At 40.6% G+C, this 22,414-nt stretch overlaps 1 protein-coding gene across 2 annotated transcripts in view; it reads left to right on the top strand.

The window, feature by feature from the left end:
• SNX9 (sorting nexin 9) overlaps nucleotides 1-22,414 on the top strand; it is a 190,881-nt gene that overhangs the window by 133,868 nt on the left and 34,599 nt on the right. For both annotated transcript variants that reach the window (XM_060115129.1, XM_060115128.1), the window contains 4 exons: nucleotides 622-747; nucleotides 16,050-16,221; nucleotides 17,829-17,979; nucleotides 21,614-21,698. In XM_060115129.1, the coding sequence (XP_059971112.1) occupies nucleotides 622-747; nucleotides 16,050-16,221; nucleotides 17,829-17,979; nucleotides 21,614-21,698 (534 nt within the window). The remainder of the gene's footprint in view (nucleotides 1-621; nucleotides 748-16,049; nucleotides 16,222-17,828; nucleotides 17,980-21,613; nucleotides 21,699-22,414) is intronic.

Raw genomic sequence — 22,414 nt, 5'->3', positions numbered from 1 at the left:
GGGTCCATGGTGAGCTTGCCTCTCATCCTGGGTGATAGAAAGAAACTAAGGCTGTCTGGAGCCCTGTGAATAAAATTGGAGTGAGATCAAGAACAAAATTGCCTTGGGCTCCCCTCCAGTAGAGAGAAATAGTGCCCTGGGAGGATGTGTGTTGGGCACTGCCTGCAGAATGGGAAGGCTGTCTGTTGCTCCTGACTGAGAGTTGGCGGGGGGGGGGGGCGCTTTGAACACTCTGGAGAATCTGATGAAACCTCAGAAATATGCACATGCACACACCCCACCTTTTCCAGACAGTTTCAGAGGGTTCACAGGCCCCTGAACCCAGTCCACCTGTCTCATGTGTATGTCGTGTTTGACCTCTGTGCACTGTGCATTCAGGATCCTAAAAATTAACAAGAATGAGGAAAATGGGAGAATTTAAGTTGATACTGGCATTAGTTGCATTTCTAGAATTCCGCATACTGACAGAAAGGAATTATGACATCTTCTTGGGCTTGCTTACCCTTTAAGAATAGAAATCCCTTTTCCATATTAGTTGACAGTTCTTGCTTGCCCTCAGGGGCTCTAACTCTGAAATAACTCTAATCTATGAAGATAACTGTGGTTCTTTCTAATGTTCAGATTTTGCCCAGTGATGGAAAAGATCCGTTTTCTTGTGGAAATTCAGTGGCTGACCAAGCCTTCCTTGATTCCCTCTCAGCAAGTACAGCTCAAGCCAATTCATCAGCTGCCAGCAGTAACAACCAGGTAAATCTTATTCCATCATTCTGCTGGATGCGACTGGCTTTACTGAGAGCAAAGCATGTTTGTGAAAGCTTGTGCTGCATTATAGCTAGTGCCATTCCCTGAAAGCGTAAACAAAATAGCTGTTAGATATTTGTGTGGCATTTCTTGCTGGGTTTTAACAAAGACTGTTTTTAGAGTTGATGATTAACTAGAAGGCGGGGTGTTCATTGAGAGTTGCTTGTAAAAGTCTGGCATGGTATGAATACAGACCCCATAAATTGCGAATATCCTCTCACTTGAGGACAAGGAAGGAAAAGGGTCCTCTGCTGAGGCGCAGTGGTCAGGGTCAAAGCTCTGGCTGGAACAGGACGTGATTTCTGTGACCTTGGCACATTACTTGCACTCTCAGCTCGAGTCCCCTCCTCTTGCAGATGCAGTGCATGTAAAAGTGGCTGTAGATCCAGCAGTTGGTACTGTTATGGTACTGCTTCTAGAAAACTTAGAATAGTGGGATAATTTGAGAAAACTATGCTGCAAGTTCACAGTAATTTTAAGGAATTTGACCAGTTTAGGTGACTCTGCCTGGTTCAGTTACTGCTAAGTGGTTATCCAGAGCCAGTGTCAGTAAGGAAATTGAGAAGATGGATATGGAAATGTTATTGCCTCCTACATCTTTAGAAATGAATGGGCTTTAGGAGATATTACTTCTTGACATTTTTACCTACATAAAGGCTTTAAATTAGGTAAAGCCTAATAATCATATCACTTATAATTATTTGCTTACAGTATATTTATATCTTAACCTGTTAAGAGAGTTTTTCAAAGGACTGTTACCATATGTTAACTGCAGATTTTATACATTTTTTTTTTTTTTGCGGTACGCGGGCCTCTCACTGTTGTGGCCTCTCCCGTTGCGGAGCACAGGCTCCGGACGCGCAGGCTCAGCGGCCATGGCTCACGGGCCCAGCCGCTCCGCGGCACGTGGGATCTTCCCGGACCGGGGCACGAACCCGTGTCCCCTGCATCGGCAGGCGGACTCTCAACCACTGCGCCACCAGGGAAGCCCCTTATACATTTTTAAATAGCTTTTGTGGACATCCTAAATTACACATTGTCTGGCTCAGATATTTAAAATTCAGAGGCGAGGTTATCACCAGAGTTGAGCATTCTCCTATATTTTGTTAATCTGTAATACCTAAGAATATTGGCCAGTTAAAGTTTACTCAAGATAAAGGGTGAAGAAATAGTAGGTAACCCTTACTTGACGTTTTACCAGGGATTCTTAGCCTGGGAGCTGTTAACGTTTGGGGCCTGATGCTTCCTCACTGTGATGACTAGCAGCGTGTCCGGCCTGGACTCACCGCTCTCCCTGCCTCCCCCCACCCCCGCCCCAACCCTGGTTCCAGTCACCAAAATGGTCTCCAGTTGTCGCCAAATGGCAAAGTCAACCCAGCTGAGAGTCACTGAGTTTTACAGAAACATCAGTGAAAGGGTTTGCATTAAGTAAAAAAGACATTTCAATAAAGTGGAATTATAATGAGATGATCATAGAACAAGTGAAGGAAACAAAAGATGGGAATATTCATATTCATCTTATTTTAATTCGGGGACCTGTTTCATATATCTCAAGGTAGACTGAAGTACTTTAGCTCATAAACACAAATTCAAAATCAGGCTCAAACTTTATGTTATGAAGAAGACTCCTCAGTATTTAAATGTAACCATATAAACTGATCAGCATAAGTCTAATTTTTTTCTTCCAGGTTGTTTTGAAGAAAATATAACCGACTTCTTTTTAAAGTTAGGGTTTACTAATCCAGTCTGACATTAAATCTAATCAGATCCTTTGAAAGCAAAGAAAAAAATGAACTGAAACAAGGAGTAACAAAATACAGAAAGCATGACCATAATGAATTAATTTAAGCATTTGAATAAAAATATTTTCAGCAGCCGTCTATGCTCTCAGTTATCCGGGATGTGAGAACAACTTAAATGGGCCAAAACTGTGGTACGTTTTATAAATACCATTATTAATTGGCAGCTTTTAAAAATGTGGCCATCAGGTTTGCCCGTTATTTCATTTTCTGAATGTCAGTAAGAAAATACTATTTTTGTTCCAGGGATACGCCTCTTGGGCCTTTCTAGTTAGTCTGGCGTTGTGTTAGCTCCCGGAGGACAGTTTTATGTGGAGATAAGTGGGTCAGAGGAGCCAGGCCGCTCCTCTCTGCCGTCAGGCAGGCAGGGCCCCCTTTCAGCTCGGTACACAGTGCACACTCTCTGATTAGTATCCCTTGAGTCTCCTCAGCACCACTTGTTTTCAGTTTGGCCTTCTTCCTGCACAGGCAGGTTAAAGCCTCGCATTCAGCTACTGGTTATCCAACTTTCTGACTGTTGTATCTTTCAAACCATATCTTTTTAGAGAGATCTCTCTAGGAGGTTACATCCATCTGCAGATGTTCTTGAATAACTTATTTTGAGCCTGTTATTTTTTAGTTTGTCTGAGTCTTCATTGACTTTGTATTTTTAAGCTGTACTGCATTTCACAGTAATTAGTTCATACATTTATTTATAGCTTAATATGTAAAATAGCACTTCCTTTTGTTTTTCTTAAAACTCCTAATTTCAGGTTGCTTGGGGTACCTTCTGGTTCTAGCTTCTTACTGAGCAATCACAGAGGTAAGTGCAGTGACTGGTGTAGAGGTAGATAATGTTGATGCATCATCCCAACCCCCATTATGATCTTTTTCTTTCCTTTCTAGTATGTAAGGGAACCCTTTACCTGTAAAACACAGTCCAGCCACTTGGCTGAGGTATAGACTAGAACTGTAAATGTCAAAGGAATATAATGCATTATTCTTTAAATGTGTTGGAACAATTTAATTTGAAAAATGATAGAGCTGTTTATTTTTTTAAGTACTTGGAAAAAATATAGGTAACATTTTTTTTCATTAACTTTGGAATATAGAAGGTCTTTCTAAGCACAGCACAATTTCTAGCAGCCATTAAGGAAAGAATTGATATATTTAAGTCAAAAAGTAAGGGGCTTCCCTGGTGGAGCAGTGGTTAAGAATCCGCCTGCCAGTGCAGGGGATACGGGTTCGGGCCCTGGTCTGGGAAGATCCCACATGCCGCGGAGCAACTAAGCCCGCGAGCCACAACTCCTGAGCCCGCATGCCACAACTACTGAAGCCCGCACGCCTATAAGCCTGTGCTCTGCAACGAGAAGCCACCGCAGTGAGAAGCCTGCACACCGCAACGAAGAGTAGCCCCCGCTCGCTGCAACTAGAGAAAGCCCGCATGCAGCAACGAAGACCCAACACAGCCAAAAATAAATAAATAAAAAAATTTTTTTAAAGTAATATTCAACTAGGAAAAAAAATTCTAACATGCCAGAGATGTCAGCTGATTCTGTTCTTATAAATCTGTAGGAAAAAGGTAAACAACTCAGAAGAAATGGGCAACGGATATGAACAGATTTTTCATTGGAAAAGAAATACGAAGAGCCAGTAAACATAGGAAAATGCTCATTTTGAAATTCTTCTATCAAATTAGCAGAGAATTAAAATGTTTTAACTGCTAGTGTGAGGAAAGGCGTGTTCAAATAGGCATCCTCGTATGAAGCTGGTATAGGATAAATCGATGAAGCTTTTTGGAGGACAGTCTGATAATATATATTAATATTTGAGGTGCATCTACTCTTTGACCCAGCACTTCTGAGTTGATCTTACAGCTCTGCTCTCAGAACACAGCCATTTGGGCAGGAGAAGAAGTTTCCTGCAGCACTGTTGTAACAGCAAAGCCTAGAATGTGTGCGTCATCAGTAGGGGCTGGTCCCATAGACTACAGGACAGCCACACCATGGGAAGCAGGGCTGCTTTTAGAAGAATGAGGGTAGCTTCAGATATACAGATACGGATGAATGGGCTTTTAAAAAGGCATATCACTAGTGTAATGTTATCTCTATTGTGTTTAAATATATACACACCACAAATGCAAATTGTGTCGAAAAATTATTGAAGGCTATCTAAGAAATGAGTCAGGTTCTTGTTTTCTTTTTCTATTACAGATTTTAAGTTGGATGAGGAGAGCTATTGCAGTACCTTTAGAAAAGAAGAATGGTTTTTAGTGGTTATTACTGGTTTCATTATTAGTCATATATCTGCTATTTTACAGTTTCAGGAGCATTTCCTGTTAGTAGCTGTGCCACTAGAATGAATTAACCCGCTGGTGGAAATGAATCTCAGACATTATTACCAAACATGTGTTAATAGTTGTCCCCATTTGGGTTTTCTCCCAGCTATTAGTGTTTAAATTGTATCATTGATTATAAAAAGGTTCTCAGTATAGATCTTTTTAAAAACTCTTAGATTACTGCCTCTTTGTAGAACTTACTTTTGAGAAATTAATGGGAAGTTTTTGTTTGTACCCTTAAAAGAACAATGGGGCTTAATCATTAATTGAAAGCTGTATAAACCTAGACGTTTTATCTGAAGGTTTTTGACTTGAGGGATTTATTTTTCTATCCTTTTTAAACTAGAAAGGTGTACATACTTGGAATAAACTGCTTCTCCTTTTGTTAACTGTCTTTATCACACTGTATCCCAGTTGCCCTTGGATATATCTCTGTTCTTCTGTTTCACGGTTTCTCATCCCAGCCTTCCCCCTCTCCATGTGGGATGGTGCGGTGGGAAGCCTGGTGTAACGTTTGGTGTTAGAGCTGGGTTGACAGTCTGGCTGCACTTCGTAAGAGTCGTGGCTGCTTCCTGAACTGTCGGAGGACCAGGCCACTGGTATAACGTGGTGTCAACAGACTCACGGAAGACATTTAAGAAATATTTCCTTCTTTTTTCACCTCTTCCCTCTCCAAGGAACAGTCTCAATCCACTTACCTTTTTTGTTCCAACCTGTCTCCTTCTTCTACCCTCTCTAACCGTGCAGAAGATTCCCTTAGAAATATCTCTCCCATGTTGAATTTTCTCTTCAGTTTGCTCAGTGTCCAGCTTCTTGTTCAGCATCGCTATCTGCCTGTCTCCTCTGTATCTCAGACTCTGCATGAACAGAATCATTCATTATTTCCCCACAAATCTAGTTTCTCTTCCTGACTTTCCCATTTTTGTTTCTCTGAAATGTTGCTTTTTTTCTATGCTCTCTTTTTCATTCCACTTTAAAACCCTGAGTGCCTTTGCGAGCCATAGTTATTGATAGGAGTGTCCTGCATTCTTTAGATGTGTAAGGGCAGGAAAACGCTCGGTTTTAATCCCAGACCTTGCCTAGATTTTATTCCCAGATCTCATACTTGCTGTGTGACTCACGGTGAGCTTTTTAGCTTCTGTGTGCCTCAGTTTCCTCATCTGTAAGACCTCACAGAATTGTTGGAAAGAGTAAATGGAAAAAAGTTCTGAAGTGTTTAGAACAATACGTGGTACTTAGTAGGAGGTTAATTATTTTTAACAGTTTGGATGTTAAATGCTCAAAGTTAAGTGGGTATTTAGGGACATAACATCTTTTTTTATTATGTAGAGATTTTCAGTGTGATGGTATTTGTTATGAAGGAACTTTTATTTATTAAGGAATGAGGAAGGAAATAGTAATTTTATGTTGGAACTACATTTTGCTTTCGCATTTCTCAAAGAAAAGTCCATTTTTAGGCCATTTTGTAGTCCATTTAAAAATCAGCAAAAGAAACCTTCACAAAGGCTTATTATTTCATTATCTCAAATAAGGTCTGTAATGCTGTGGACATCTCATAATTGCTTACTGAGACTTTCTCTTTACAAAACCCCTGTTGCAAAGGTTCTCCCCATTTCCCCACGCCCTCTCCCAGCCACACAGGAATCCCTTTTACTCAGTTACAGGGCTTTGTAAGGAGGGTTGTGCACATCTGTATACAGGATTTGTTGACATTTTTCTTCAAAACTGAATTAGGCTGGTGATGTTAACCTTCCATGCTTTCCTGATCCCAGACCCTTGCCTTACATAAGACAGCTTTGTGCATCTGGGACCCATTCAAAAATACACACTGGCGAAATTTATTTTTTAGGATGTTTTGTTGCTGTTTGGCTTTATCTAACAGGAAACAAATGACAAAAGCAAAGGGTTTGTTTTGTTTTTACCTTATAACTGCCCTGGTGAAGGGCCAGTCAGCATTGTTATATGCCCAACCCATCATCAGAGGAATGTCTATAAAAGCCCATTTCACGTTGACCTTTATTAGACAGATCTATCAAATTGTCTTCTGCTACTTATAGCACCATCCTGTTTGGCACATAAAGCTACCTATTTTAAAACTTTGTGCTAAAAAAATAAGTAAATTCTCTAAGCTAGTACAAGTGTTTTCCATTTTTTAAGGCAAATCTTATTCTTTTAGTTTTCTCTATTTAAAAAATAAATACCTGGAATTGACGTCTGTGGGTTCAGAATGTGAATTAATAAAGGATCTGTTAAGTCATTTAAGCTTTTTGGGAAGTAATTTCCAGTCAGTAGTATTGACGTGACTGGCTACAAATTGATTTAATCTGTTGTTGTGATCTAGCCTTATTTTTTAAAGAATGTGCAAGTTTTATATTTCTATAAGGGGTTTTTTGAAATCAGTAGAGGTTCATCTGTAGTATTAGATGATGTGCTTTTAGCAAAAGATCTATAAGTAACAAAATAGGAAATTTTACAAATTCTATCTGTAGAGCTGAAATAATTAGGCTTTTCACATAAGACAATTTTATACCTTCTGTAGGCCTTTTTGAGAACGAGAAGCCTTTGTCAGAAACTGATTGAAATGTTCTTGGTTTATAGAGGAATCACATTATTTGCTTTCTAGTCCCACTTCCTAACACAATTGGCACGTGGTTATTAAACATTTCATGAATGAGAAATGTCAGATAAAGACATTTATGCCTCAGTCATGCAGATAAGGTGCAAAAAACAAACAAACAAAAACATAATAACCTCAGCTTTCACAAAACCGGTAACTTTCCGTTCATTTTTGTTGTATATCCCTGGCCAAAGTCTTACTCTGGAAGTCCCTTCCCTCCTTCTTTCCTTCCAAGCGTATATATTAGGGTATGGCAGTGTAATCGGCCATAGCAACATAACCGATAGGGTGTAGATATATGTGACTGAGGATTTCCTTGTGTGGTAATAAGATGGGCCCTCGAACGCTTCCAGAGCCTTTCCCCCGAGATGATATTACGCAAAGTAGTGAGCCCATAATTAGCAACTCTTCTTACCTGGTAGACTTGTCAAACAGAATGCTCCGTGGTGACCTGTATTGAACTTTGGGCATCCTCTGTAAGGAACCAGGTGGGCAGTTAGGCAGTATAGGCAGTTACCTGTACTCATCAGTATCTTTTGAACCTTCATATATTCTTTGTACTCTTGTTTGCTGGTTTGGTAGAACACCAAACAGAAAGCAACCTTGATGAAATATAAGTTATCTTTCTCATTAATTCTCAGACCTAGATCCCCCTTGAAGTGTGAACTAGTTCAAGTGGGCACAGAGAGAAGTAAAGGCGTCTGCTGCCCATCTCTCCATCTGCCCCCAGCCTCTCCCGGTGTTGTCGCATGATGTGTGCAGTGAAAGTTCTTCTTAGACGATGTCTGGAAGAACTGGGAAACCAGAAGAACTTACTTCGCCTGAAACCAGGAGACCATACTGGGAAACCAGTGAATCAAGTCGACGTAACTGTTGTTTCCAAACAGGCCCTTGCCCAGGTCTTACTGCATTTTCATTGATGCCCATGGTCAGAAGTAAGAGTTTGAGTCTTACTCATCCTGGTGGCCCAAGGATGTCATATAAGAAGCAAAGTAACAACAAAGTAGCAAAATATAACAAAACCAGACCTATTCGTTTTGTGGTCAGCAGTTGCAGACTAGGGTTTTGTTTTGTTTTGTTTTTCTTTAAAAGAAAGTTACTTAGAAACAGTTTAATTCTTTCAGTTTAAGCTTTTTAGAGCGGGACCAGAGCAATGCTCCGTCTAGGGATATTTTTGCCTCTCTGTGGAGGCAAAAGCCTTTTCAGTGCTGTACCTGCTGTCACCCTTATGAATCATGAGGTTTTCCGTTCTGGCTGGTGAGAACCGCCCTACTAAGGGGTTGATACCTAACCTTTCATATGGCAGCTCTCTCACGTGCACACGCTGATCAGTACTCAGCCTAAGGCCTGGGGTCCCATCCCGTCCCGCACGCATCTCCGGAGGTCTCTGTGCAGCTCTCTGCTTCTCAGTACTCCGCCCCAGACCCCCAGCTCTGTCTTCTTAGTTCACAGAGACCAGTGGTCTGTGCATGGGTTCCCCGTCCCTGATCCATGGCCTGGAAAGTCTTCTCTAGGCAGAGGGCAGGTCCTTTATTGCCTGATGTCTAATGATTTGAAGACAGTTTCATATATTTTGTCTTTTTTAGTTTTAAGTGGAAGGGTAAACTGGATCCCAGTTACTCCATCTTGATTGTCTTCTTTGTGTATTACTAGTTGATTTCCAAACCCAAGTTTATTTACGTCTACAAATGGTACAACTTTCTTCACAAGAAGGTTGTACATGGAAAGGGCATTCTCCTAACACTGTATAAATGTTAATAGTAATGACTTCCCTACTAGATAGTTGTGGAGCTGGGATTCGAAGCCTGGAAATTGGGCTCCAAGGTTGTCCTCCTAATAGCGATGCTGATTTGGCCATTGCCCAGCTCCACAGGGTGTATCAGTTATCTGTTCTCATGTTGACACTGCACACCAAGCCAGTCAGCTCAGGAGCACACAGAGTTCACGACCTCGCAGGCTGTTCTGTGCTCTTAGCTGGTCTTGGTAGGTTCTCCGTGGCTCTGTGGTTCCAGGAAGCTTTGCTCATCTCACACGTCTGGTGGCTTTGAAAGCCCTGGTTCAACATTCTAACATTTTTAAAAGCTTGGCTACATTTTTCCTCTGGAGTTTTTTTTCATTGGCTGTATGACTTGCATGATATTTGTTCCATTCCTTCTGTGCTGCTTATAATCATTTTTAGTGCTTCAGTGATGCTGTGTTATGACAGCAAGAGTCTTTAGAATATATACTAATGCACTGAAGACAAACCACTACTATACATTAGGGGCTTTGCTTTTTGCATGTAATCTTGGTGCATGAGTGGCATGCTGGAATTTTCTGGTGAACTTAGCCCTGCTATGCATTTGCTGTTGTTAGCTTTGGTATACTCTTTTTTTCCCCCTTCGTTTACTGAGCACCTTTTTTTCTTTTAAGGTGGATATTTTGGCTCAGATTGGTTGTATTGAAAGTCTCAGCCAATCACCACCTTCTTCATCTTCTCCTTCTCCTTCTTCTTCCATAAATAAGGTAAAATTCAAACTTGAATGAAAGAGGAAGTAAACATTTAAAGCCCCTAGAAGTAATCCTTTTTTTCCCCAAGTGAGGTGATTGTTTCAGCTAAAGTATCTTACTAAAGCTCTTTTTGGGGGCATGGCAACATAGAATGTGGGACATATAGGAGTTGGAAGGGCAATTGGGATTTATACTTTGGAGACTTTTCATGAAACTCGATTGATGGATTTATTCCATGGACAGCAAGGTCTAATGAAGGAGTTTTAGTCACGGAGTTTACATAGTCTGGATGGCTTTGGTACCGTAAAAGGTGGGGAAAGAAGAGAATGATGCCGTTGCTCAGTAGAAAGGAGAGAGGAGGGAGGGCTGGGAGAAAAGGATGGGAGAGGTCCCTCAGAGTTTGAAACCTTAGCGGAGGAACATAATGCATTATTGTGCGACCAGATGTCTGCAGGTGAGGGACAAAAGGCGTTCTTGGAATTGACGGCAAAGAAGTCAGAGGCCAAAGGATCATTAAACCAAATCATTGTGTAGCTCAGTTTGTTGCAGTAGGGGTTAGGCTTTGAAGAAAAGCAAGAGCTCAGCATTTAGCACACAGAAAACGTGCCAAGTCCCCCAAGAATTATGAGTTGCTTTTATGGCAAAACAGTTCTGTCTTCTTCCTCTTTCTCTTATGTACCTGAAGGCAACAGATCTTTGGCTAAAATAGAAAGTATCCTAAGTGCCTATAATCACTTATGTAATTAAAAGTTTCTCTATTAATGTGACCTGTCATTGAAGCCATTTGGAAATATAACTGATCTTTTCCTCTAAAGCATAAACGAATGGGGATTTACTCAAAGATTACCAGTCTTCATTCTTTTCTGCATACTCTAGATGAGCCCTCATGTAGTAAGGTAGCCACTACTGAATGCATACCATGTGCCGGATATTGTTAGGTGCTTCATATGCATTATGTCATTGAATTCCTACAGAAATCTCATGAGGAAGGTTATGATGTTGTATCCATTCTATAAGAGTGGAAACTAAGAGAGATGGAGTACATTGCCCAAATTCATAGTTAGTAAGTGGTAAAGCTGGGATTCAAACCCAGATAGACAGCCTCTAGAGCTTTAGCTCTTAACTGCTGCACGCATGAGAAATTTATGTCAGTTGAATTTCTACAGTTTCATAAGGGATTTAAATTCAACCAGTGGACCGGTGTTCTTATCCTTGCCCCCTTTTACCCCATATTATATATTTGTAAGATGCACAGCTTCGCTACGATTATCTCAGGAATACACCCTTCACTCCCCACCCCGCCATGACCACTCAGACTCCGTTCTCTGTCTTTCTGCTCTACAGGCTCCTTTCAGCGGATACATTTAGATTGTCTCATGATGTAAAGACAATGTAAATGTATTTCTTTGTTTTGTCTTATGAGGTTAGGATAGCTTTTAAATTTAGAGTGCCAGACGTAGAGAATGGACTTGAGGACACGGTGGGGGGAGGGTAAGCTGGGACGAAGTGAGAGAGTGGCATTGACATACATACGCTACCAAATGTGAAATGGATGGCTAGTGGGAAGCAGCCGCATAGCGCAGAAAGATCAGCTCGGTGCTTTGTGACCACCTAGAGGAGTGGGATAGGGAAAGTGGGAGGGAAACGAAAGAGGGAGGGGATATGGGGACATGTGTATGCATATGGCTGATTCACTTTGTTGTACAGCACAAACTTAACGCAACATTGTAAAGCAATTACACTCCAATAAAGATGTAAAAAAAAAAATTAGAGCGCTAAATCAGCAAATGTGTTGACTACATCACTTCTGGCATTAGGGAGCATTTAATTTAGTTAGAGTGGGAGCTAGGGGGCAAGTCAGGCATAATCAGCCAGTTCCAGTGCAAGGCAGGTGAAAATCCATTCATAATAGAGATCCAGACAGACATGTGAGTGTTTGTGAGTGTTTTAATTTAGCAAGTAATTTACTAAACACTTACTACATGCAGGCCCCATGTTCATAGGCAACAAGAAATCACTGGTGAGCCTGATGGGCACAGACCTTCTCTTGTCCCTTGCATGCATCCTCATGGAGTTCAGAAGACGCTGTTTGTATGTGCAAGTTTTGTTTTTTGGATTTTCCAACATTTGCGAAAACTTAAAGCATAGGAAAGTTAAGTGAACTTCATAGTGAATGAATAATCATATACCCACCTTCTAGATTTTACCATTAACATTTTACTGTGCTTTATCACACATATGTCCATCCCTCTGTCCATCTGTACCTGTCAGTATCTTCCAGCTTTTCTACAGTGTACTGATAAGCTTTTATAACTGGGAAGGCATTGTTATTTTAAGAGCATGGCAGTGCTGAAAATCACTTATTCTGTGGTCGTCCACAGCCGGTTATTTTCCTAGAAGAGACTCAAGTCAGTATACATGAGGAAACTCTTGATTTCCCTCTTTGTGAAATAATAGTAATGTTATGAAGGTCAGATGAATATCTAAAGAATAATAGATATAATAATCTATTATTATTAGAAGAATACCTACTTCATACAAATGACCAAGAAGATCACAGTTCGCCACTTGAAGAAAAATAAAAAATTTGAGTCTTTGCCACTTTATGTAAGGCACTTTGAGAATCTTTTAGGGGAGATGTTTGCCCGTGACTTGCTAGTGGGAATGACTCACCGATACGCCAATAACTCTAACGGAAGACTAACTTGGGGAGAAAGTGGAAGGATGTGACTGAATGTCAGCCAGCAGGCAGAGGCCAGCGCCGTCCGTGGGGTGGGACTGGGCCAGAGTCTAGGAAGGTGAGGTAGAAGGCTTTGCACGCAGATGGAGAGCAGAGCCTGAGCAAAGGCAAGGACACAGGGAAGTCTGGGAAGCTGCGGGCTGAAGCACAGAGTGAGGGTTAGTGGCAAGTAGTGAGGACGGGGCATGTCATGGAAGGAAAAGGTAGGATCTTAATTGATGGACTAAGGAGTTTGGAATCTATTCTGTGGTCAGCGAGCCATGGCCGCTGAGCCTGCACGTCCAGAGCCTGTGCTCTGCAGTGGGAGAGGCCACAGCAGTGAGAGGCCCACGTATCGCAAAAAAAATAATAAATAAATTTAAAAAATAAAAGAACTGTCATGTTATGTGTTTCTGTCCTAATAAGTTTTAATGTTTTAAGGTTACTTGGCAATGAATTTCATATCCCATTGCTTCCTCAATATTGATGAAAACCTTCTTGGACAGTTTGCCAACACGATCTTACTGTCATGGCAGTGCTGAACTTGTACTCATCCTGTTGTTCTAGTTATAACCCTACTGTTCCTTTTCCTCAGTAGTTTATAGAAATGCTAGACAATGAATGCCTGTACTTACTGTCATCCTACTATCCAACATTTCTGTACCTTTTGAAGTTTTTAATTCTAAAAACAAAACCTCATAGTTTAGTTTGGAGAGCACAGAGTATATGTTGCTGAATAAAACACCCCTACTTACAGAAAACTATGGAAGGAAGGGTTCTCTTAAATGAAGTGTGATTGTCAGGCCCTCAGCATGGCAGCCTTCATTTCCAGCCGGCACTGCAGTGGCTTGAGAGTAGCTCCTCGTCAGCCGTACGTTCGAGAAATTCACAGTCATGAGGATGAATGTCTTTCTGCTATTCATATTTGACTTCAGGCAGAATCACTAGTAACTTCATTAATTTTTCTTGAAGGTATAGAGATGTTAGAATGAAATCATAGTTCCTTTTGTAAAACATGTACTGTTTTTGATGCTTCTGGTAGGTGGCAGGCAGTTATCCACCCTGTATGTCAGTTGATGAAGAGTGAAAAAAAGATCAACCATGACAGCATTCTAAAACATTAGAGAGGTGTTTGAGGCCGTTTGGGTAATTTTCTTACAAATCTCAATCTCTCTCTCTCTCTCTCTCTCACTAACCCCCAAATTTTTATGTGAGAAGGAAGACTTGAGTAAAGAGAAAAATTTGCTCTTCCATGTTCTTGAAAAAATAGATTCAGTATTGAAATTTTTTTAAAGGCACTATTTGTTTTCCCTGAGTTTATTTGTAAATTTAAGGTGATTCAAATGATTTTTAAACTTGACATGCTAATGCTAAAACTAAAGATTGTTTTAGTTTTAAAACGTGAAGCTGATGCTAAAGTTCACGTGTAAAAATAAACCAATAAAAGATGTTATGATGGGTTTCCCTGGTGGCGCAGTGGTTGAGAGTCCGCCTGCCGATGCAGGGGACACGGGTTCGTGCCCCGGTCCGGGAAGATCCCACATGCCGCAGAGTGGCTGGGCCCGTGAGCCATGGCCGCTGAGCCTGTGCATCCAGAGCCTGTGCTCCGCAACGGGAGAGACCACAACAGTGAGAGGCCTGCGTACCGCAAAAAAAAAAAAAAAAAAAAAAAAGATATTATGGTAAAGTACTAACGGTATTCTGTCTAGTGGACTCCAAAGTAGCTTGGTACTAGTATGAATAGATTACTAGGATAGAATAGAATCCAGAAATAGGCCCAAGTCCAGTATACGATAAAGGTGAATTTCAGATCAGTGGAGGAAAATGGATTGTTCATTAAGTGATGTCAGGACAACAGAATGACTACAGGAAAAAATTAAGCTAGATTCCTATATTATTTCATATACTGAAGTAAATTCCATACAGGTTGAAGATTTAAAATTTAAAAATTAAGGAAACAAAAAACAAAAAAAACTGGTTGCCTCAGGGCTGGGTGAGCCAGGGGTGAGAGGTGGGTTACAGGTACTCTTACTGCAGTATTCCTTGATACTGGGTGCCATGTATTGCCCATTCCAAAATTTTGTTTATAATATTAATAATTAAACTATAAAAGTATGCTAAGGAATAATGGGAGATAATATTTTAAAAATAGTTTTGGAGTATGGTAGCCCCATTTTATGCAAGACACCACCCATTGGCGTGTAGTAGGAGTGTAGGAATGTGACTGTACAATCTCCTTGGAAAGCAGTTTGACAGAATCTATCCATTCTAAGTGCACACTTGTATTAGCCCAGCAATTTTTCTTCTGGGAATTTCACATACATCTGTTGGACATGTGAGGAAAGATGTACAAGAATGTGCATTGCAGCATTATTTACAGTAGCAAAATACTGCAAACAAGATAAATGAGCATCAGCATATGCTGTTTAGATGATGGGAAATAAATACAGTGGAATTCTGTGGAGTCACGTAAAAGAATGATGTCATCCATGTGCTGCTGTACCTAGGAGAATGTTTTAGGCTATTAAATGGAAAAACAAAAGAAAAGTGCAGAGCAGAAAATATAATTTGGGCTCACATAATATGTTTAAAAGCAAAAAGGCTCTCTCTGCATGGCATGTTTAAGTATATACAAGGAATTTGTTAGGAGTCATTATCTCTGAGAGAATGACTGGCATTTTAAGGTGGTAGGAATATTTTTAAAATTTCATATCTTTTTATACTATTGGAATTTTTTCTTACTGGGAACATATTACCTTTTCAAATAAAAATTAAAACAGTTAAAAATACAACTGATGACTATCAAGCAGTTAAAGTGAATAATACATATTCTTACCAGCAAGTATAAGCTCAAAAACATAATGTTAAGTGAAAGAAAAAAGACAGCTTGCAAAGAGATACATACAGTACAGTGTTGTTCAGGTCAGTTTGAAAAATATAAAGCATTTGTTATTTATGAATACGTTACATATTCCATTACATACTCAGTGGAAGTATAAGAACATGCACAGGAATGAGAACAGGTTCAGAAAAGTAGTTACTTGGGGGAAGGAAAAAGAAAGGGAGTCTCTTTGTTATTGGTTGTAAAGTTCCTAAGCAAATATGGCAAACTGTTAACAATAAAATTCGGTTTATCCTGTCTTTTGTGCTTTCCTACATGTTTCTAAAATTTTATTATTTAAATTTTAAATTGTTTTAAATTTCTATCAGTTTTTTCAGCACCCCAATTCAGTTGTTATGTGATTCCTACTGAATTGAGTAATGCTTTCTAGAAGTCACGAATACTCTCTCCTTTTTTACCCCTAGCATCAGGTCAGCAGTGGCAATGACCCCTGGTCAGCCTGGAATGCTTCCAAATCTGGAAACTGGGAAAGCTCGGATGGCTGGGGAGCCAAGCCCGAGGGGACTGCAGCCCAAAGAAGCACCTCCAACAACTGGGACACTGCCTTTGGTCATCCCCAGGCCTACCAGGGACCAGGTGAGGAAGAGGGCTCTGCTGGTGATGGAGCCCACCCACCCTTAAAGGGCATCGGAGTTAAAATAGATTTAATCAAAGGAACTGTTCTCAGGCGCTCTTATTCACTAATAGCAAACTTATTTTGCTGGGTCAAAATGTGGTAGTTTTTAATTATGGTCTTTAGTCCACTCTCAGTTACCTGTCAAGGAGTCACAAATGCAAACGCTTGCAGGGCCCACGTTCATAAAGCAGAACAACAACGCAGCCCTGTGGGGCGGGGCCGTGGAAGACGGAGGTGGGCAGCTCTGCTCTAGCCGGCGGGTTGATGCTGTTGCCGGAGAACCGAGCTAGTGTTCCTGGACCACCACAGTTCCAGAGAGACTAGAAATCTCGATCTTCATCTCATCTTCCCACTTTAAAATCTTAGCTACTAACACACGTTTGGGCCAAAAAAATGTGCACACGGATTGAATATGGTTCATCGCCACATTCAACGGTTTATGGTCACATGGTTTGTGATGTCTAACGTAGCTGTTCTGTCTTTTCCTTAACTCCCTGTTTGACTCCCAGGTTCTTAATGGAAATACTGAGGCAAAAGAGGAATTTCTAAAAGGAGAAACAATTCAGGAAACAAGAAAGGCGATTTATGTCTGTTCTGAAATTAAGAGATCCACCCGTTATTTTTTAATGATCCCTGTATGAGCAGATTTTGCCAAGAACTGAATGTGCTAAACAGCAGGAGACTTGCATGCAGGAGCCATAAAGGGCACAGGTGCTGGTTTCCAGCTCCCACTCATGGACAGGAGCTGGGCTGCTGCAGGACCAGGAGTCGTGGGCTGGGTAGAAACGTTGAGACTAGACTGCTGACATCTGCTTCTGTAGTAACGTGGCGTGGCTCCAGGGCTCTTGGCCCAGATCCTTCTAATACTTTCTATTCTCATCTTTTTTTTCATTTTGGCACTTGTCTCTGGGCTTCTCGTTGTGGCACTCTTAGTGCGGAGATCCCAGGGCAGTTTCCTGCCTCATGCTAAAGGGACTCCTCAGGCCATCAGAGGTGGGAGACAGAGGCACAGAACAGTGGAAGAAGAAGGGAGGGAGGGAGGAAAGCTGGCAGCACCTCATCTGACACAGAGATTGTTGTTAGAATGTTAGGGTCCTGATGCTGGTCAGTTACTACTTATCTCTCGTTTCTTTCTTTTTCCCCTCCACCCCCTTGTCCTTCTCTCACCTGTATTATTATTAGTGTTCAACATTCCTTTTTAAAACTCTTATCACCCTTTTGTCCTCCCCAGTCTCTCGGCTTAAAGGATATTTGATCTGCTTATTTGCAAGTTTATCAAGCTAGATTTATCAACGTATAGGCCTCTAGAAGGCCTTCCCTATATACCACAGAGTGTTTTTATAGTTGGCATTTATCTGAAGTTACTTGGACTAACAGCCCTCTTGACGTTGTTTCTAAATTGTCTTTTGTGCTAAAAGGCTGAATCGTCAAGCCCCAACACTGTCTGACTATAGAGCCTATACTGTTCACATCTTTATTATAATCCTGACTCCCACCCCCAGAGGATTAAGTCATCCCTTCTTTCTTTTGCCTTTCTTTACTGACCATCTTCTGTGCCCACCTCCAGCAACTGGCGACGATGACGACTGGGATGAAGACTGGGATGAGCCCAAGTCGTCTTCTGCCTACTTCAAGGATTCAGAGGCCACGGAAGCAGGCGGTGCCCCGCGAGGAAACAGCCGTGCCGGCACCTCCTCCATGAAGCTGCCGCTTAACAAGTAGGTGTAAGGGAGTTGGGTCAACGTGAGCTCTCTGTAGGAACAGATACAAGATACAAAGAGGCTTTTTCTCTTTTCAGTGATCTACAGAGTTTTGGGTGCAATTTGATCATGTTTATTTTTTATTTGGCTCTTAGCTTGGAAGCTTCTTTTTAAAAATTTTTTTTTCATTTTAAAGTGAAATATATGTTCCATTTAATGATCTGCTAAATACTGTTTTTTACCTTTATTAACTCATGACATATTAAGGTTTTTATTGCTGATGCCACAGGAAAGCTAAAAATAATCATGATAGCTTCCTTTTAAACGTTTGACTGTTTATTGACCTTTTACCATGTGCCAGGCTTTGTGCAAAGCAGTTTGTGTGTATTCTCTCATGCGACCCTCATATCCCTTTTGTGGTACATATAATCTCTGATTTCTCTGGGAAAATGAAGCCCAGAGAGGTTAAGTAACTGCCCAGGTTCACACAGGTGGTAAGTGATCTGTAGTCGGGATTCCAGTCCAGTCCCTCAGCTTCCTGAGCACACTCTCAACTACTATGTTTAATGTGTTTAGAACTTTGTTTTCACTTAGATTATTCTTTTTTTTTTTTTAATGTTTTGAACGGTCCTTGTAGGAACAGTGCTTAGCAGGAAAGCATGTGGGAAGGGGTGAATATGGACACAGCCCTGTGGAATTCCCTAGTAGAGAGTTCTGGATGAGTCTGTAGTTTACACCAGTGTAGCTTGAAGGAGATGCAGTTTGTGACTTCCATATGATTTATCTTCAAGTACTCTTCTTACAGCAGTTATATTTAAAATAGTTTTTCTAAAATTACTCATACTTTTTCTCAGTGTTCCAAGTTCATGATTCCAAGCAGATATCAAGGAATGTTAGTCTATGTCTGGAAAAAAATTGTAAACATGTTTGATATATATCTAGATACCAAGTTTCTAGGTCTCGATGTACATGTGTGTAAGTTTAATGAGCCCTGCAAGTTCTCCTTTGTATTTAAATACCACCTGGTAATTAAACGAGTTATCTTTTAGCTCGCACTTCTCCTGCATTTCTGTCCAGTTTCTTCCATTGTGTATTTTCATACTCAGTTGCATGAATAGTACAATCAGTCATTCCTGACTGTATCCTATTTCTTAGAGTGAGATTTGAAGTTCTCAATATGGTCTGTAGTGACGTGCCTTACCCTCAGTTGTTCTTTAAACCTAAATACAAAGTATATTTCAAACCCATTTTAATATAATGTATCCCTCAGCCCCATTTTGAAAATGAGGAAGCAGGACCTGTGAGACAAACATGTCTAGCTGAATTTTTGAGTTTTCGTAGCTAGTTCATGAGGTTCTGCCTTGCGCCAGGCCTCTGACTCCACTTCCCTGTGGCTTCCACTGCTCCATGCTTGCCCTCTGGCTGGCTGTATGATCGTGGGGAAGTTGGATGACCTGTTTCAAACTCAACTTTCTTCATCTCTAAAGTGAAGGATTGGCTTTAATTAAGAATTCTTTCTGCTCTAAAATTTCAGTCTAGGTTGAAACCAAACTGAAGGAGTCCTAATATGAACCTGCACCTTTGAGGCATCCCTCTCTTTCTGTGGTGCTGGGAGCCGTTTAAACCCTACATATTTTTATTTAACTAGACTAATGTATAAATGACTTACTTATAACAGTTGTAAAGTTTTTTTAAATATTAACACTTTTCAGCGGTTAATCCATTTTATATAACAGCTATATTCCAGTCATGGAGCATAAACCTTATGCTAGAAAGAGAGATCAGACACTTAAGTATACTTGAGCATTACAAGAATACATCTTGATAATACTGAAAGAATTAATCAATTGCACTGCTGTTCAGTAAGTATTAAATGCGTGCATAGTCAGCTCTAGAGTTCTGCTGTGGTCACTAAGATACCAAAAGAAGCATGACATGTGCTCTCTGCACCCAGAAGCTTACAGTCTAGTCAAGGAATTGTTGCTATGTGTAATGCCCCAATTTCTCCATCAGCGTTCTCTAGCAGAAGTGTAGGTTCTCTAATAAAAGTGTTCCAGGTTAGCCCATTAATTCATTAAGCATTTAGTATATTCCCATAATTCCTCTAGGTCCTGGAAATACAAATGCTTTCTCTAAAGTACTTCTAGTCTGCTGTGATGTGCAAATGGCTGATGGCAATTGCAGCGCGATAAGCTGAAGAGCAAAAGTATGCTCAGAACACTGGAGCAGCACAGAGAAAGCTCCACCTGAGGCTGTAGGGAATACTTCCAAAGAGCTGATGGCCTCATTAGAAATCATTTTAATTTCTGAGTACGTACTAGGGCCTTTACATTTATACAGATAACTCTTTAAGTCTTTTCATTTAATTCCCTTACCACCTTAAAGGTAGGTCGTATTGGTCCCATTCTTCACATAAGGAGACACGCTCTAAAAGTCACATAGCTGTTAAGTGTTGGACTTGAAATTCAAACCCAAGGCCATCAAGCTCCTAGACACCTCTTTTACTCTGCTGTATGAGCTGTGTTTTAAAGCAGGTCCAGGGAAAAGAGAATGGAGGGAGGTCAGTCCAGAATGAAGGAAAAGATATGAGCCCCTGAGAGCATCACATTGGCCTGTAACTTGGTATAGGAATGAAATCAGAAGTAAGACAGCTGGTTTTTGTAGAAATAAGATTTCTTTTCCTATTTTAGGTATTTTGCTTTCTGAGGATTTTTTCCCCATTTATTAAAAAAAAAAGAAAAATTCTAAAACCCAGATTAATCTTGTCTTCTTTAGAAGTAGCGCTTTGGATGGCCATGCATTTATTGCAGCTTTTCTTCAGTTTTAGAACTTTGCTTCGGATGTAGATTTGATTTCTGGAAATAGCCAAGTTTATTATGTTTAGAGTCTCTTTACTAAGGAGACTGTTGTTTTTTTTTTTTTTTTTTTGCGGTATGCGGGCCTCTCACTGTTGTGGCCTCCCCCGTTGCGGAGCACAGGCTCCGGACGCGCAGGCTCCGGACGCGCAGGCTCAGCGGCCATGGCTCACGGGCCCAGCCGCTCCGCAGCATATGGGATCCTCCCAGACCGGGGCACGAACCCGTATCCCCTGCATCGGCAGGCGGACTCTCAACCACTTGCGCCACCAGGGAGGCCCAAGGAGACTGTTTTTTTGTGTGTGTCTCATAAACTGGTTCTGAAGGCAGTTCCCAAAGAAAATGGCACAAGTACTTAGGAACAGTGGTGGTTTCTTTGGGATAATTGTGTCCTCCCGAGGGGGAATGTTGAAAGGCAGCTCTGGCCTTCACCCCACGTGGTCACCTCAAGTGATGTGCTCAGTACTTTCTACCTCTGTACCTGGGGGACATTTTCTCGTCTGCCCGTCACTCTTCATGTGGTGATAGAGTGTCTCAGATCAAGCAAATAGAGTGCCCATAAATATCACACCTTCTGGAGTCAAACTGCCCTCTTACCAGATAAAGCTTAATTAAATGACTAATTGGCCATTGAACAATCTGATTACATTAGGTTTCATTTACCATAGTTTCCTAGTTCTAGTACATCTGAAAGACGGAACAAGTTCAAACTGTCGTATTAAGTAAATGTGGATGAGAGCTGTAGAATTCTTATAAGGAAAAGCATAAGACTCACAAGCATTTATCCTCATGATTAGATTTCCTGGATTTGCAAAACCTGGAATGGAACAGTATTTGTTGGCCAAGCAACTAGCAAAACCCAAAGAGAAAATTCCTATCATTGTAAGTTTGTTCTTTTTTTTTTTTTGCTTTGTTTCTGATTAAGCTCTTTTATAATACCTTAAAGCTAAGAGGGTTATTAGTCATTTGGAAAGTATTTTTAAACATGTTTAATGCTCGAAGTAAGTAACTGACAGTTTGTATTAGTATTTTAAGAGTACTAAAAATAATTGGCATGAATTAATGCCCATTGTTATATTGTTTAGATATTCTTTACTTTTACCTTTCAGACGGTTAGTAATTGAACAGACAACACCCATAGTACATACGTATTTTTAATAATTTTTCTAAAATATCTTGAAGTAGCTTTTACATGCTGTTTTTCTACTAGCCATACATATTTAGCTAAAAAACCCAATTCAGATATTTAGGTTTCTACCTTGGCGAAGTACATGCGTGTTACCAGAATAAGTTGCCTTTTCCACTCTGTTGGTAATAGTTTTCTTTCAATAAACCAGCTGTCGAGTCATGATAAGGAGCTAGGACATAAAAGCTGAGAGTTAATGGCACCATTAAGTATATCTGTCTTTGAATAGCTTATTACATAACATGACACAGGCTCTATGATTTCACCTAAATGTTGACTGCTGATAGATTTTCTATCTAAATGTTATCTAGCTGTATATTTCCAGATGAAATTCTGGCAAAGAGAACCATAGCTATCTTCTGACCCTGTTGATTTAATCCTGTAACTGTAAGTTGGGGGCAGGCCAGGAGGG

Source organism: Mesoplodon densirostris, chromosome 12 (genome assembly GCF_025265405.1).
Source record: "Mesoplodon densirostris isolate mMesDen1 chromosome 12, mMesDen1 primary haplotype, whole genome shotgun sequence".
In the NCBI taxonomy this organism is placed as follows: domain Eukaryota; kingdom Metazoa; phylum Chordata; class Mammalia; order Artiodactyla; family Ziphiidae; genus Mesoplodon; species Mesoplodon densirostris.
Note: the sequence above shows the minus strand (reverse complement) of the source record. Positions and strands in the feature narration are given on the sequence as shown.